Source organism: Muntiacus reevesi, chromosome 21 (assembly GCF_963930625.1).
Source record: "Muntiacus reevesi chromosome 21, mMunRee1.1, whole genome shotgun sequence".
Taxonomy (NCBI): domain Eukaryota; kingdom Metazoa; phylum Chordata; class Mammalia; order Artiodactyla; family Cervidae; genus Muntiacus; species Muntiacus reevesi.
Genome location: NC_089269.1, coordinates 356802 through 373301, shown reverse-complemented (window position 1 = coordinate 373301; position 16500 = coordinate 356802). Strand labels below are relative to the sequence as shown.

The following is a 16500-nucleotide window of genomic DNA, read 5'->3' as shown; positions in this document are numbered from 1 at the left end:
TTTTTAACCTACTGCTCTCCTGAAAGCTTGGATTCTCTCACAACCATTTGCTTTCCGCAGGGTTCTCTTTTCTACTCCTTCAGCTACTGACCACTACGCCTTTTCTCAAGCAAACCACCCACGTAACTATGAAGTAATTGGATTTTCATGAGTCCAGGCCCCAGCTGGCAGGAGATTTTTCTCAATACATGTATTGTTTGAGGTCATTTCCTGCACAGCTTCAAATCAATTTCCCACAGGGACAAAGATCACTATCCCATGTGCTAGACTTGTTTTATCTAATGTTCTGAGTCAACTGATCAATCTATTCCAGAAGAAAATTTTCTATTTAATTCTCTCCAGCACAGAATTTGACACAGTTAAACACTCAAAAAAATTTTTTGTTGTTAAATAAACCAAAGAAAATTTGTGATGCTTTTCCCATGAAAAGTACCCAGACTTACATAACACCGCTAAGACTTAATTTTTTTTTTTAGCCACATCTCCCTGCATACAGGATCTTAGCAGTCTGCCAACCAGGGCTTGAACCCATGTCCCCTTATAGTGGAACCTATGTGTCTTAACCACTGGAGCACCAAGGCAGTCTCAACCAGACTTCACCTTTACCTCCAAGTGGCTTCTAGTCTAGAAAGACAAACCACCAAGACTTCAGCAGTTCTAAAAATTTCAGGCCAGCTTGGGTCTGAAGATTATTCGCAAGGTCTGGTTTGCTCGCACCAAATACCAGTGACCACTGTCGGCTGTGCCTTCTTGGTCCTTAATTAAAATAAAAAGATGACATCTTTATAGAAACCTTCCACTCCAAGAGTTCTTCGTGCGTCGAGCTCCCTTCAATTCATAAAACGTGTCCTCGGTGTTTTCCGATTTAAAGGTTGCATTAAAACGCTATGCTCCCTAAATAAGTCCACCCGAGGCACAGCGGTTTCCCACCAGGATGGAAGTTTCTGGATGACATCCGCCTGGCAGCTGAGCAGGCTGCGCGCTGCAGCTCCCGGCGCCGCCCCTCCCGCCCCCCAGACAGCTGCCCGCCTCGGGCAGGGCAGAGAGGCTCGGCAGCTCCCGAGAGACGGACAGCGAGAGAACGGGCCGGCGGCCCCCGGAGCCGCGCAGGGACCGTGCGGCTGAGAAAGCAGCTCTCCCTGGGAGGCGGCGGGCGGGCTTGACTGACACCCAGAGGGCTGGCTTTTCGGAAGGCTCTTAGCGACGGCCCGGGCCTGACCCTCCTCAGCCAGGAGCAAATCGAATCAGGGCGCCCTGCTCCCAGGCGCGTGCAGCATCGGCAGCGCGACGTCAAGGGGGCCTGCCTCCCCGCGTGTTATTTACCTGCGGCCTCCCGCCCCGGGTTCCTGGCTTTGCAGCAGCGCCCCTGGGAGGAGCGGAGAAACGACTGTCGCCCAGCCCCCGCTGCCCCGGGCTGCGGGCCTGGTTGGCCCTGGTGCGTCGTTTCGCCTTCGGGCGGGCGGGGCTGAGAGGGGGCTTCCAGCCCACCCGCACTCACCCCGCCCCGGACCGGCAGGGGCTTTATGCTAAGAGTCGCGGGCGCGTGCTGCGCCTCTCTCTCCGTCTGTAGCTGAGCCCGCAGTGACTTCATTGGCTCCCTGATTTAAACCACGCCCGGCTCTCTGCCCGCTCCGCCGCTGCCGGGCCGGGCGGCCCAGCCCCGGTGCAGAGCGCCGGGCGGCGGTTCTATTGTGTGCATGCCTCGCGCGTCCTCTCTTCTCTTCCAGAGATGGCCAACAGGGGCCCGAGCTACGGCCTAAGCCGAGAGGTGCAGGAGAAGATCGAGCAGAAGTACGACGCGGACCTGGAGAACAAGCTGGTGGACTGGATCATGCTGCAGTGCGCGGAGGACGTGGAGCACCCGCCGCCGGGCAGGGCCCACTTCCAGAAGTGGCTGATGGACGGGACGGTGAGGACCGGCCGCGGTCCCCGCGGGCGAGGGCGGCGGTGGGCAGGGACGCCCTCCGGGGTCTCCCCTCCGCACGCGAGGCTGGCTGCCTGCCGGAGGAGCTGCGGCGGCCAGGCTCTCGTCTCGTGGGGAGGGAGATGGGAATGCCTTTATCTCTTCGGGGATGGACGATCTGGGCTCCCCGCTGAATTCCCTCGCTAGATTAGAGGGACCCTCCGCCCGCCCCAGACATCACAGCTTGCTTCTGAGTTGCTGGCAGATTGGAAGCCCTTTTGCTCTTTGCAGCGAGAGTAGAGATAAGTATTTCCTTGAGATCCTTCCAGCCTTCCTGGTGCATCAGCTCCTGGAAGGGAGATGGGGGCGTGGGGGAGGATTCCTTCCCCCCGAAGTAATAGGTTGGTTATGTAGTAAAACAAAGGCAGGGCCGGAGGAGGAGGACTCACCACCTTCCCATTCTCCCGGGAGCTGTCCGCCCTAGGGATGCTCAGTGCCTCTCTGTTGAATGGATGGATTCTCATGAAACTGAAGGGAATCCTTATTTGATAACTGCTTTTCTAAGGACTTGCTGCTGTGTATTTGGGTGGATGGGGACCACAGCGTCTGCCATGCCAACAAGCCGGTCTTTTCCCACAGACTGTGATTTACTGTTACATAACTGCTGTCCCAGGCTTCCGTTGGGTTATGCCCAGGGCTTTGGTTATAGGTATCTGGGGGGAGCCTCCCAGTTCGGTTCCTTTACGTGCCATTAGCCCTTACCCGATGCGTTATTGAAGCCTGATTCTGATCTGCCTTTCGATGGGAGAAATAATATTATATCATTCAGTCTCTCTGGAAGCCACTAACGCATCCCTCCTTTGAAAGCTTGAAATCGTGACTGCATCACTGCACACATTCCCTCTCTAAACATTCTTTCCCTCCCCCAGAAAAAGGAAGGGAGGAGTTAGGAGGGAGGAGGATTCCCAGGCTACTGGCCTCGCCACGGCCAGGAGCAGCCAGAGGATGGGCTCTGGGGATTCAGTGCGGGAGCCTGGCACCCAGCTCAGAGCCCTTGCCTTTCTGGGGTGCCAGGCTGGCCCGGCCCAGACCTGTAGTCTGTACCCTCTGGGGGCCAGGGTTCACTTTGCGTTCAGGGACCAGTAAATACAAGGGAACGCTGACTCTGTCCCCCTCCCCACCCTTTCCCTGTTTAGGTCTTGTGCAAGCTGATAAACAGTTTATACCCACCAGGACAAGAGCCCATTCCCAAGATCTCAGAGTCCAAGATGGCTTTTAAGCAGATGGAACAGATCTCCCAGTTCCTAAAAGCTGCGGAGATCTATGGCGTCAGGACCACCGACATTTTTCAGACCGTGGATCTATGGGAAGGTAAACAGCTTTCTCGTGCGTTCGGATCATTCTCCCCTCGCCCCACCCTTTTGCTTTTCTCTTTGTGAAACCTGCCCACAGTGTTCTTCCGTGTGCTCCCATGCGTGTGTGCGCGTGTGATTTGAGCGTGTGAGAGGGTTATCAGCTGTCACCCAGGCGCACTGCTTGCCTCCTCCTTTGTGATGTGCTATTGAAAGTGCTCCTCCTCTAAAGAACACACGCCTCGGGACCCAGCAGGGACTCAGCAAACCACAGGCATAAACCGAAGCCTCCGTGGAGAGGAAGCCAGAAAGGTTGCATGGATGCCTCTCCTTTCTCTTACCTCCCACAGCGTAATTTTCTCTACAAATGATAGCTCCTGGAGGGGACGGGGGTCGGCAAGTATCTTCTGACTCACCAGCAGCCAGGGTTATAGACAAAGCTTCCTGGCACAATTTTGTCATTCAATCTGAGGAATAATAGCACCCCAGCCTTTTATTAAATGATTACCTGGGAATTGATGACTGTACCTTCCAGATGTGTATTTGCTTAGAGACAGTGACAAATGATTTTTTCTTTTATATTTGTGAATCGATTTAAGAAATCCAACAAGGCATGAAAAGGAAATCAAGTTTCTGGGCATGTTTACCAACCCACCATCATTAGGGAAAGTAACGTGGATGCAGACACCACCAGAGGACTGGGGACGCGTGGTCACAGGGCTCAGAGTCCCCGGGAGCCCAAACGTACCCTTCCGTCCAAGCATGTTTTTCCACTCCAGGCCTGCCGCGGTGAGGAGGGGCGCTTGTGTGAGCAGGGCTGCCAGGTTGACGCTTCACTCTCATCCCATTGTCACTAGCTGTCATCAGTGGTTCAACCAACAGGATACGCAGGGCAGTGACCCAAGTGGCTCTGCTGACAATGAGAATGGACATACTTTCCTGGGATCAGGAGACAATGATATGTGAAGGGGTACTCAGATGATGGTTGAACCATATTTCTAGCAGAGGACCGTTCTACTAAACGCCTTATAAAGAAGCAGTTGCCTCCTTAATCCTCACCCCCCCACACCCTGCCTCCATGTCGTACAGAGAACTGACATTTCCTGTTTCCTTCACAGATGAGCACTTAAAAACCCTAAGATGCCAGTTTGTTTATCAGTCATGTTTTGCTATTATTTAGAAGCTCAGATATTCAGACCTTTGGGCCAGGCCATTGAACCTCATGGACACTAGCCTCCAAATCCCCACAGAATGTCATCGTTGAGCGTTAGTCCCTGGCTTGATAGGTCAAAACTATACTGATTTTTCCTTGCTAATAATACTATTGCTGATCAATATTTTCCTCAACCCTAGGCACGGTACTACTGCCTTTCTGCATAATACCAATCAATTCTAACAACTCCAGGAGAGGAGGTGTTGTCGTATGACTGGCTCGTAATTCGCAGAGCCAGGACTCAAACCCAGGCTCTGTGATGCCCAGGAATGGGGCCTTAACTCATCTGCATGCCACGCTTTGGCCAACACGCTATTTCCTTCCCCTACACCACGCGTGTGCTGTTGAGTCATAACCATGAGTGAGGAGATGAAGAGGAGAGGGCGGGTGACTCAGGGCTGTGTGGGGCAGGTGGTGAGAGCCTCCTGCTGGCAGGTTTGTGTGACTGGAGGGGTCCCAGTGAGCCCCCGGCCCCCACGTACAGGGTGAGTGTAGAGTCAGGCAGAAACTGGGAGGGCTGGGGGAGGTGGGGAGCCGAGGCTGCTTCTCTGTGCTGAGCAGGCTTTGCCCGCCTTTCCTCTTTTCCCAAAGACCGCGCCAGTGAGATTGAGGCCCAGGAGGTGCTCGCAGTGAGGGGAGGAGGCCAGGGGCAAAGGTTCCCCGGGAAGTGGAGCAGGTGATGATGAAACTAGAGCTCACCCACCGTTACTTACGCACCTCGCCCGGGGAAGGGGGAGGCTGCGGGGCATCAGCGTGACTGCGGGAGCCTGAGGTGGGGTGGTGGGAGGCTGGGCTCCGAGGCAGGGTGGTCCTCCCAGAGAAAAGGGAAAGAGCAGACACTGTGCCGTGGACAAGTGGGCTCCCAGGGCAAAGAAAGAGGGGGCTCTAAAGGAAGTAAGGAAGGCCACCGATTACCGCCGGGCGCTGTGGCTGAGACGCTGCGGTCGGGACAGCTGGCACAGAGCAGGTGCTCCAGAGTGTCTACAGGCTCCAGGGCCTGCTGGGCCCCTCCACGGAGGGACAGCTGGGGACTGGGGTTGGGAGATTCACTCTGTGTGCTAGAAGGGGCACGCGGCATCCCCCAGGAGCCCTGTCTGCAGCTCGGGCTGGTTGCCATACAGTAGAGCCAGAGGCAGGAAAGTGGGCTGCCTTGAGCAGAAATGGGGGAGCCGTATGGCCCTGGGTGAGTCTGGGAGGGAAACCCGCGGAACAGCAGCAGCGACAAGCGCGAGGCTGGGTCCTTCTGCCAGAGCTGCTGGTCCGCGCGAGTGTGGGGATGGGGAGGCTGGCGTCTAAGGGGCGCCGCTGGGCAGGCTGGCAAGGGTCGACGTGCCTGTGCGCGTGAGAGGTGTCCACGTTTGTGCGCTCGGCCACTGGACTGGCCATCCCCTTAGCTTAGCTTCACGTTCTTCCTGCTCTTCTGCACCTGTTAAGGCTGTCCTCAGATTTCACATTACTCACATTCACTCCCGATTCCACGCGTTGTGGTCATGGTAGCCGTGGCTCCGAGGGGCCAGCCCTCCTCGCCTGGGTACTTCTCGGCCTTGTCTGCGGCCCTTTATACGCGGCAGCTCTCAGGCCCTGTCTCCCCTGCTCGGCATCATCCTGCGTAGGGCTCTGCTTGCCCACGGCTGCCCGTGAGCGGCTCTGCGCTGCTCTTGCGTCAAGATGAGTGAGCTGCAGGAGCCCAGCGCTTGCCAAGGGCCGTCGCTTTTCCTTCAGTTGTTTGGACAGGCAGATGCCCCAGAGGTATCCTCTATCTTGAAACCCCTTTTAGATACAAGGTGAAATGCTTGGAATGAATGTCCAGAATAAAAGGTTCAAGGCCTTAAGAAGGAACCCAGGGCTGAATGGTCTAAAAAACACCCCAACTACAGAGGTATAGATAAGGTTACTGGAGTTTCCCCTGAAGGAAACTGGGTGACCTGTTCCTTTCAGTGATAGAGAAGCAGTGAGGCCAGCTTAGAGCCATGGAAGGAGAGGTCTTTCTCATGGATGGGAGAAGGTGGATGCCCGGCGGGTTTGGGATGCCCCCTGGGCCCCTGGAAAGGACGAGTGGGGCCACCTCAGTTGTGATTCCGGAGAGCAATGGGGGTTAGTTTTCAGCATCTCTACTGTGGAGGGAAAGAGGGATGGAGAGAAAGGGAGGAGCCGGAAAAGGAGGGGTGTGTGTGTGTGTAAGAGAATGCATGAGAGAAATGAGTGTGCTGGTCACAAAGCGTGCAGAGAAAGATCACCCTGGAGGGCAGGAGAGTGCAGGCCCTGAGTCAGAAATTAGACCACCAGGTTCAAACCTCCGCTCCACCACTCAGCAACGAGCTTTTCTAAGCTTCTGGCCTCTCACTTGTAAAATGGAAATAATAGTGTCTGTTTCACAGGGTTGATGTGAGGCGTCAATGAGACAATGCATTAGAAGTGCTCAGCGCAGTGCTTCTACTATGGAAGAGCAGACCATAGAATATGACAGCAGTTTTCAAGTCACTGTTATCACTGTCTCTTTAAAAAGACTAAGAGAAAGTGAGGGCGGAGGGGCAGGGCTGGAAGGGCACATGCTCTGGAATGAATGGACTTCATTAAGGGCCTCACACAGCGGCTGGTCGGGTTGCCTGGAAGACCTTTTCTCTCTCTGTCATCTCCACTGGCTTCACCTCTGGCCATTCTCCAAAACGAGGGGCCTCCTTTCGGGTCTCCTCATTGACTTTTCCCACCTCTGTGGTCATTACCCTTCGTGTCCTCCCCCACGATATAGTATTGCTTTGCCTATTCCAAACCCAGGGGCCTTGGTCCTATGGGGAGAGCATGAGTTTCAGCGTCATACTCCGTGACCTTGGTTAGATTGCTTAGTTTCCCAGAGGCTCAGTTCCCTTCTCTGTAATCCCTTGTAGGATTCTTGCAAGGATTAAATGTATAAAATGCCTAGCGCAATGCCTGACTAAGAGACACCTAAGAAACATTAGTTTTTTCCCCCTGCTGTGAGTCCATCAATAAATACCCTTTTTCATTCCCATGCATAACCGGCCAATGAGCATTAGACACCTAGAATTCTAGAATGTCAGCGTAGGCAAGACTCAAAGATCAATCAAATCTGATTGCTCTTCCCCATAATCCTTCTGATGAGGGTCTGGGATACATGGTTTTATGCCATCTTCCTGTTCGTCTCCTTGATGACTGAGTGTCGAGGTTTGTCCTGGGGGTGGGGTGCCTGGAATATATTCCAGATATGGAGCCATGTATGTTCTCTGGGAGGTGTCACTATATGTCTCATTCCTCAACAGCAAGAAAAGACGAGACTCTTCACCGAGTCTGAGGGCTGTTTGGGGATATTGTGCGGTACCCGTCGTGACTTGAGACATCACAGAAACGCCTGCTGCTTGAAGCCCCCTTTCTCTCAGAGCAGCCGTCACTGCATTTACGCCAAGTGCTGCTCACTCTGGCGTTCGGCGGGCTCCTGCTTCAGCAGAGGTCCTCCACCCGCGTGTGCACCGGCACCTCCTGTTAGGCTTGTGAAAACCCAGATTACTGGACCCCTGCCCCAGAGTTCTGGAGGCCTTGAGTCTGGGGTGGGGCCCAGGGGTTTGCATTTCTTACCCATTCACAGGTGATCCTGCTTCTGCTGGTCTGGGAACTCCACTCTGAGAACCCCTGCCCTACAGAATTTCTCAGGGAGGCGAGGAGCATAAATTTATAAAGCCCACAGAGCAGCCCAACCTACCCTCTGACATTTCCCCCTGATCTAAAGCAAGAGTTTTCTACCTTGAGTGGAAAATTGAGGGTTATGCCTAAGTTATTACTCAGGAAAATAAGAAATGTTTTTTTCATCCACTGACTGCTTTCTCTTTAAGTCCCAGAAAGATTGAAGGAAAAAAAAAAAAAAAACCAAACAAGCCAATATTCTAAGAGCAACAAGGTGGAGTTAAATATAATATAAAATAAAAGTAATTCCAAAGCAAGAGTTTTGAGTGTAAGACTGAGTTTTGGTTTTGAAAGCAGAGTGCCAACCTCACCGCACCTGCGCATATGACCCTCCAGCCTTGTTTCCTTCTCTTTAACTTTTTGTTTATTTTTTCTACCCAAAGACATGCATAAGAGCATGAAAATAATTTTAAAAATTAAGGGAACAGAATCCTTGTTCAGGTATCTTTTTGGTAAAAGCCTTCAAGCTCTGTGGGCGCTGGGGTTCCTCATAATGTAGAACCCTTGGCCCGTCCCCCTGGACACGATGCTTTGGTCGCGGGGAGACCCTGCGCTGTGATAATGCAGGAAACGGGAGCAGAGTGCTGTCAGTGGCGTGGCTTTAAGAGATTCTGACGAGGCAAGCTGCTTGCCGCCATCTCTTTTTACAATTGCAAGTCTAATGTTAGTTTGCCCTATGATAGGGGCTGGAAGGGTCCAGGAGCCTGATTAAAACCCTGAGCCGTTCGTGTCAGCTTGGCCCTCTCGCCTGCGTATCCCTGTCCTTCTGCGGCCAGTGGTCTCATTTGTAGATCACCAGCTGGACTCGGCTTCCCCGGTGGCTCAGTCGGTAAGGAATCTCCCTGCAATGCAGGAGACCCAGAAGGAAACGGCAGCCCACTCCAGTACCCTTGCCTGGGAGAATCCCACGGACAGAGGAGCCTGGCGGGCTACCGTCCGTGGGGTCGCAGAGTCGGACACGACCGAGCGACTGAACCCCCTCCGCCCCCTGGAGTCAGTCTCATTCATACACGCCTGGCACCTAGAAAAGTCCCGGCGCCCAGTTGCTACGTTAGAACCATCCTCCTCCTCCCCCTTCTTCCTCTTTCACCCCCTTTTCCTTGGAGAAATAGCCTTGAACAGCAGTTTCAAGCTGTCTTGTCAAAGTGTCCAGGGGTAGTTTTCAGGAGGCAAAGCAATTCCACGCTTCTGCGGTTCCGAGCGCCTCCCAGTGTGGATCTAACTATCGGTGTTACTTCTGACTGTGTGGAGGGTAGCTCTGAAGGAAGCAGTTACTGCTCAGCAACTTTAACTTAATACCTACCACCTATCAGATGGGATGTTTTTAAAAATTAAAAAAATGTAGTCCTGGGGGCAGTGCATGTCCATCTGGCTGCTTCAGAATCATCACAGGAGGGTGCCCCAGGGCCTGAATTTCAAGATCCTCAGGTGATTCTGATGATTGGTCTAGTTAGGAGTCACCAGTGAAATCCATGTTTCTTAAACTTGTCTGATGGCATGAATCATATGGAAAGATTATTAAGAATACAAACTCCCAGGCCCCACCCAGGACTGCCAGATCCGTCCCTCTAGGGGATGACTTCAAATTTCATATTTTTCTTTTTTAAAAAAAGAACGTCAGAAAAATTTCATATTTTTAAAGTGTTCTCCCAACCTCACCCCATGAATAATTCCAGAAGCTTGGGAAACCATGCTCTATAGCAGGCTGGGTTCTAGGCAGATGGATGTGCGGTTGTGATTCAAGCTGCTTAGCTTTTGCGGCTTTGTAACTGGCTCACTTCACGGATCTTTCCTACCCTCACTGCTCCTTCAAACATTTCAGTGTCTGACTCTCAGTGACAGGAATCAGCCTCCAAAAACAGTCCCCTTCCCCCCAGCAGCGCTTGATCTGAGCTTCTGAACTGGCGAGAGAAGTGAGGCTGGAGCAGAGGCGCTCTTCCCATTTGATTCACCCAAAACAGTAGAATTCTTTCCAAAGTGTGCCTTTTAGAAAATGAAACAGACATGAACTGGTCACAGAAGGCAGATTTCTGTTCATTATATTACTTAATCTTGACAATAATTATTTTAACTTGATCTGCAAACTGGTGGGGATCTCTGGGCCCCAACTGATTTCTTTTGCTTTAATGTGTCTAGGGTTGAGAGATTATTTCAAGCAAAACAAAGATTTGAGGTCATTCGAAATTTGTGCCCCAGATTTTACGGGGATTTTATGCCTGTGGGAGATGGCAGTGTGGCCTCCTAGACTGTTTGTGGGCTTTGCCTTCAGACAGACCTGAACTAGAGCTTGGCCCTGGTTTACTTGTTGGGTAGCTCTGGCAAGTTAATTAACTTTCTTAAGTTAATTTTTCCATCCACTTGTTGGGAAGAATCATATCAAGTCCATGGGAATCAGTGAAGCTGTTAGTCGCTGAGTCGTGTCTGACTCTTTGCGACACCATGGACTGTAGCCCGTCAGGCTCCTCTGTCCATGGAATTCTCTAGGCAAGAATGCTGGAGTGTGTAGCCTTGCACTTCTCCAGGGGATCTTCCCAACCCAGGGATTGAACCCCAGTCTCCTGCATTGCAGGCAGATTCTTTACCCTCTGAGCCACCGCTCCGCAGATGGCTCTAGTGGTAAAGAATTCGCCTGCCAATACAGGAGGTGTAAGAGACATGGGTTCAATCCCTGGGTTGTGAAGAGCCCCAGGATCTTCCTGGGGCATGAATAGTACTGTAGTGGCAATCCACTACAGTGTTCTCGCCTGGAGAATCCCATGGTCAGAGGAGCCTGGTAGGCTATGGTCCGTAGCGTCACAAAGAGTTAGACACGACTGAAATGACTTAGCAGCAACAGCTATGAAATGGAGGTCACAGTTACATATAATCAAGTGATTTTGAAGTGAAAGTCGCTCAGTTATGTTCGACTCTGCGACCCCATGAACTGTAGCTTGCCAGGGTCCTCTGTCCATGGGATTCTCCAGGCCAGATTACTGAAGTGGGTTGCCATTTCCTCCTCCAGGGGATCTTCTGACCCAGATATCAAACCCAGGTCTCCCGCATTGCAGGTGGATTATTTACCAGATGAGTTACAAGAGAAGCCCACGAATACTGGAGTGGGTAGCCTATCCCTTCTCCAGGGGATCTTCCTGACCCAGGGATTGAACCCAGGTCTCCCACATTGCAGGCGTATTCTTTACCATTTCAGCTACCAGGGAAACCAATGAAGTATTTAGCTTATCATTTATAATGAATCTCTTGTCTCCAGACCTTTCTTTTTTAAAAAAGTTTTTCCAGTTTGTCCCTGTCTAATGCCTGTTTACCCAGCTGCTTCTGCCCAATCACGCAGTTTCTTCCTTTTGGACGCTTCTGGCTTGAGGGTGGGGTGGGATTTACAGGTCTGCATTCCTGCATAGCTTCCCCTCGCCCCCAGCTTAGTTCCCTCTCTCCTCCTCTCTGGCCTCACGCAGTGTGTGTGTTAGCCCTTTGCGATGGGCTGGGGGCTGGGTCTGTGGTTTAACAGCTTGCTTCCCACCCCTGGCCCCAGGGCAGGATCTGTGGCTGCTTGCCAGGTGCCAGGCTCCCCATTTCCCCGGATCCTGGACATGCCAGATGCGCTCTTTCCAAGCACCAGGCAGAGTTCCGGTGGGCTTCCCGCAGAGTGGAGATGAGTGATGGACCCAGACCTTCCTAAGCTTCCGTGTGCTGCAGTTTGGCGAGGTTCTCTTTAACGGCTCACTGCCTGAAAGCAGGCCCTCTCCCTATCTCCTCCCGCAGTGATCTTTCAGAGTATCATCACGAGTCTGTCAAAAAAATGTATCCCATGGTACAGTGACAGTCACAGAAATGCTTTACATCTGCGGAAGAGAGGGAGCATTCTCATAACCTCTCCTGTTTCCTTTCTGACTTCTCACTATCCCTTGGGCCCGCCTCCCTCCATCTGCTGCCCAGATCCTCCTTTCTCCACCACCCCAGCTGTTCCTTGCGTCTGGTGTGGGGCTCTCCATTGAGAAAGTTTCATCCCTGTCTATATTATCCATCCCACGGGCCTCACAGCCCAGGAAATCGTCCTGTGGTTAATGTGGGCAGTGGAGGGGGCGCGGGGAGAGATGAGGATCTGCTGTCTCTCTCCTCTGTGAATAAATGGACTTCCTGAGCTGGACTTCCTCTGCGGACCTTAATAGTTTATTTTGTTAGAGTTACGCTGCATTCTCACTTTTTGTCTGCCTTTCCCCTGCAGTTCTCTATTCCTTGGGGACTGGGCTCAGCAGCCTGTCCCGGGAGATTGCAGACAGTTTGCTGAGGCTCAGGAGGAACTTCAGGATCTGCCCTTGACTTTCACAGCCCCTGCTGGGCTGAGCACTGCACCTCTCCCCCAGCCTGGGGCTTTACTTCTGCACTGCACACTTGGCCGTTCGTGTGCTTTGGATCTGGTTCCAAATTGCGGGGCTCAGCACACAGTAGCAGCTCACCTTTTTCTTGCCCAGGCCGTGCCAGCAGGCCAGCAGCGGGGAGGGGAGAGGATGGGAAGAGGAGAGGCCCGGGGCCCGGCTCTCTGCTCCGCGGGTGAAGGTCCCGGGGCGCCTTCGGTGACAGTGGCCCCTTCCCCCGAGTGAGGGGGCCTACCTCTCCTTCACTCTCTCTCAGCCTCTCCTCCCTCCCTCCCTCCCTCTCTCTCTGCAAGCCACTTATTTATTGTCTCCATTCAGCTCCTTTCAAGCAGCACAGAATGAAGAGCCTCTCACCGCATCACACTGGATGCTCTCTGCCTTCACTTGCTTCTCTTCACCTGCCAGCCCTCCAGCCCAAAGAACCTAGTGAATACTCAATTTGATGCACATGGGTGATTTTAGACCCTTTTAACCCAGATAAAGTAAAAGAAAGAATCCTGGGGTTTGGTGCAGTTCATCCATCCAGTCAGCATCTTTCCGGTTTCCTTTTCTCTTTACAGTCCGGAGGAAAATCTCCTGTGCAGACCCCCACACCGGCCTGCCCACAGCACCTCCCCTCACCCCTGCTCGTGAACCCTTGGAGGCTGGGGCCTCTGCTGAGGGCAGGGAGCCACCTGTCTGAGCTGCTCAGTTATTGGGATGTGTTACGCCCGCAACCGGGAATGGATTAGAACCTGGGTATCTCTGGCATGCCCCACATAAAGGATAATTAGGCAGGAGGATTTTTGTTCCTTTCTGAGGAGTTTGGCTGTGGTTGTCCTTGGGCCACTTTGAGGAGTATTTTGCATCCCTCTCCCTCGAGTGTGCTCAACTACAGCCTCCCATGAGAGCTTCTTCCAGAGGGCCAGCCCCATCCTCCTCGACTCCTCGGCCCCGACACGCGCTTGGCTTTAATCTCCCCTTGGCTTCCAGGAAAGGACATGGCGGCCGTGCAGAGGACCCTGATGGCTCTGGGCAGCGTTGCTGTCACCAAGGACGATGGCCGTTACCGGGGAGAGCCGTCCTGGTTTCACAGGTACAAAGGCCTTTCCAGTCACACGTCCTCCCCTTCCCTGGGCCCAGGATGACTTTAGCAAAAGTGAGCCTCTGAAGCCTTGGAGCTCCCTGGAGGCTGCTTGGACACAGAGTCCAGGCTAGGAGCAGGCACACACAGCCCCTCAGCGAAGCTCCCGGAACAAGGCTGGAGCGATGCTGCCAGTTCAGCTGAATATACCGCCAGGGCTTCTCCCGCTTTTCAGACAGCCGAGCCCGCAGCCCTGCCAACCGTCTGTCTGCTGGGACTGGCAGAGCTGAGTGGCTTTCCTCACACGCGCCTGATATCTGAATGTGGTCTTGTGAGGAGCCAAGTTGCCCTGAATGTGCATATTTATTCATTTATTTTACCACATAATGAAGGGAAAATATGTTTTATTTGTTGTTGAGACAGTCCTGGCACCCCAGCATATCCATTAATAGCATTCTCTGTCACTCTCAGACGTGGCCTGAAGTGGATAATAAATTATATCATCATGTCAGTAGAGGGCCTTTTCCTAAATAAATTTGTTTTGCTGTTTGTTTGGGGCAGAGGGGGGTAGTAGGGAGCTTAAAGCCAACCAGGAGCTCAGTGGGCGACGAAAAGAGCAGCTGTTCAGGTAATTGGCCCCTCACCCCTCCAGTCCCCTCTTCTTCTTGACAGTTGAAAAAGGTACCAGCTCGTGGCAATGTAAATGACCCTGGTCTGAAAGGCTCCTAAGTACTGCCAGGTGAAGCCCTGGTTTTAGCCCCCAGTTTGTTAGTGACCTACCGTGGTCTATATGGCCCATAAAACCAGCATTATTTACTATCAGCTCTTCACTAACGTTCACAGACGTCTGTCAAGGGTAAGAAATTTCGCCTCCTTAACTCACTACATCCCTCAGCTCTAAGGTGGGAGTTCATCCTTGGCCCCATTCAGAAAAGGGTGGAGTGGGATTAATGGCTTGCTTTATAAAAAGAGCTGATTTTAATTTTCACAAGGGCTTGCGGTAACTGGTGAGAGGAGGGACAGGAAAACTGAGCGTAGCCTCTCCAGAGAAGCAGCTCTGGTTCTTTGCTGTGGAAATTCTGGAAAGTCACTTGAGCTTCTAAGGAGTAGAGAGGTCATGTAGCATGGTAGGGCCCACCTGTGGTAAGACCACGGCCCAGAAGGTGCTGTAAGCCCGGGTGGTGCCATAGCCCAGGGCAGGATCATAGCCAGGGTGGAACCATAGCTCAGGGTGGGGTCATAGCCCAGGGCAGAACCATAGTTCTTGGCAGGACTGTGGTTCAGCATAAGGCCTGTCCTTCTAATCGGCGGCCCCCGAAAGAACATGTCTAACTGCATGTCTTGGGAAAGGTTTAAAAACGGAATGAAATTGTTCCATCTCTTTCCCTCTGTCCAGGAAAGCCCAGCAGAATCGGAGAGGGTTTTCCGAGGAGCAGCTTCGCCAGGGACAGAACGTAATAGGCCTCCAGATGGGCAGCAACAAGGGGGCCTCCCAGGCAGGCATGACTGGGTACGGGATGCCCAGGCAGATCCTGTGAGACGCCGTGCCCACAGCCTGCAGAGGCTGGAAGTGCCGCGTCAAGGTCTCCATGGCAAAGACGTGGTCAGTCGCCTGACCCTCTCTTCTCAAAGCCTCCTGCCCCCGGTTTCTGCAAGTGCTGCGTTACTGCTGCGAACCCACGTTGCCTACTGCTGCCGCCTCCTGTTCATGTAGAACTATGCAAAGACTCCGCTTCCTCCTCCTCAGCTCCTTTGCCCTAGAAGCCTTCGTTTGTCTGATTATTTATTTATTTATTTGCCAAAAATTCCCCTCCTCAACTTACAGAACGCACCTAATAAACAAATTAGTCTTGTGTCTTCAAATGTAAAGTTTCTTCTTTGTCTTTAGGGACTTTGCAGGCAGGGCTGGTCATTTCATTCAAGAAGCCAGTAATATGGAATTAAGCTGTATCTATAGCTGTCAAAATGTAAGTTAACTTTCAGGTAGCCCTTGCAAGGTAATATTGGTCAGTTGCAGTAAAAAGTTTTGCAATAGTTTTGCCCACTCTGACAGCCTGAAGCCAAGAGCTCAAGAATAAGGCCTTTGGCCCCCACATATTTTTTGAGTACCACCTTATGCTTATTATGCCAGACTCGGGGGTGGGGGTGGGGCCACAGAAATGAGCAATCCAAAACCCCAGTTCTTCAGGGGCTCACGTATAGATGCCCAGAAAGTATAGAGGGTGGTTATATCAGTTATATCAGATGAGTGATGGTTGAAGAAGAGAACAGTTTCCCCTTCTCTATCAAAAATCTTCCTCCCCACAGCCCAGATTCTGGATCTGATGCAGATATTTATAGTTTCTTCATCAGCCAGAGGTGATAAGCAATCTGCATTGCTTTCTGTAAACGTTTGTTTACTGAACACTCTTGAACTTTGCCCAAGACTGGATCTAGCTAAGATGAGATGTTTTAAGTACTTTTCTTATCCATGAAAGCTTAAGAAGGCAAGTAAACCTTGGGAGCTACCAATTCATCTTACTCTTTCCTCCCAGTGAAAAAGGAAAACACTGTGGTTCATTTAGTGAAAAAACAAGCTCTTCTACTCATATAATGAATTGTTAACTAACAAGAAAAGGTAAAATAATGAAACTATAGACAGTGCCGCACGCCAGATGCTGGATGATGGCTTGTCAGACTGTCTTTTACAGTTCCAGGCTTCCACCGAGGGTTCTGCAGGATTTTCATGGGGCTGAAGTGGAGTGGGGAGGAGGCCGAATTCTGGTCCCTACTCCTTCATGCAGGGCTTCCCAGGTGGCGCTAGTGGTAAAGAATCTGCCTGCCAGTGTAGGAGACATAAGAGACACAGGTTCGATCCCGGGTCGGGAAGATCCCCTGGAGAAGGAAATGGCAACCCACTCCAGTAT

The 16500-nt window shown here is 52.2% G+C and overlaps 1 protein-coding gene across 1 annotated transcript; it reads left to right on the top strand.

Moving 5' to 3' along the window:
- Window positions 1-1034: 1034 nt before the first annotated feature.
- Window positions 1035-15348, top strand: TAGLN3 (transgelin 3). The gene is made up of 4 exons (XM_065913644.1): window positions 1035-1909; window positions 3100-3274; window positions 13504-13606; window positions 14991-15348. Exons 1-4 carry the CDS (start codon window positions 1730-1732, stop codon window positions 15130-15132), a joined length of 600 nt encoding a protein of 199 aa, XP_065769716.1. The 5' UTR covers window positions 1035-1729; the 3' UTR covers window positions 15133-15348.
- Window positions 15349-16500: the final 1152 nt, after the last annotated feature.

What these genes read in the sequence shown, in the direction of transcription:
- TAGLN3 (XM_065913644.1), top strand. Translation starts at nt 1,730, where the DNA reads ATGGCCAACAGGGGCCCGAGCTACGGCCTAAGCCGAGAGGTGCAGGAG. An exon ending in AGTGGCTGATGGACGGGACG is followed by an intron (nt 1,910 to 3,099) that starts GTGAGGACCGGC and finishes TTCCCTGTTTAG; the next exon opens with GTCTTGTGCAAGCTGATAAA. An exon ending in GAGCCGTCCTGGTTTCACAG is followed by an intron (nt 13,607 to 14,990) that starts GTACAAAGGCCT and finishes CCCTCTGTCCAG; the next exon opens with GAAAGCCCAGCAGAATCGGA.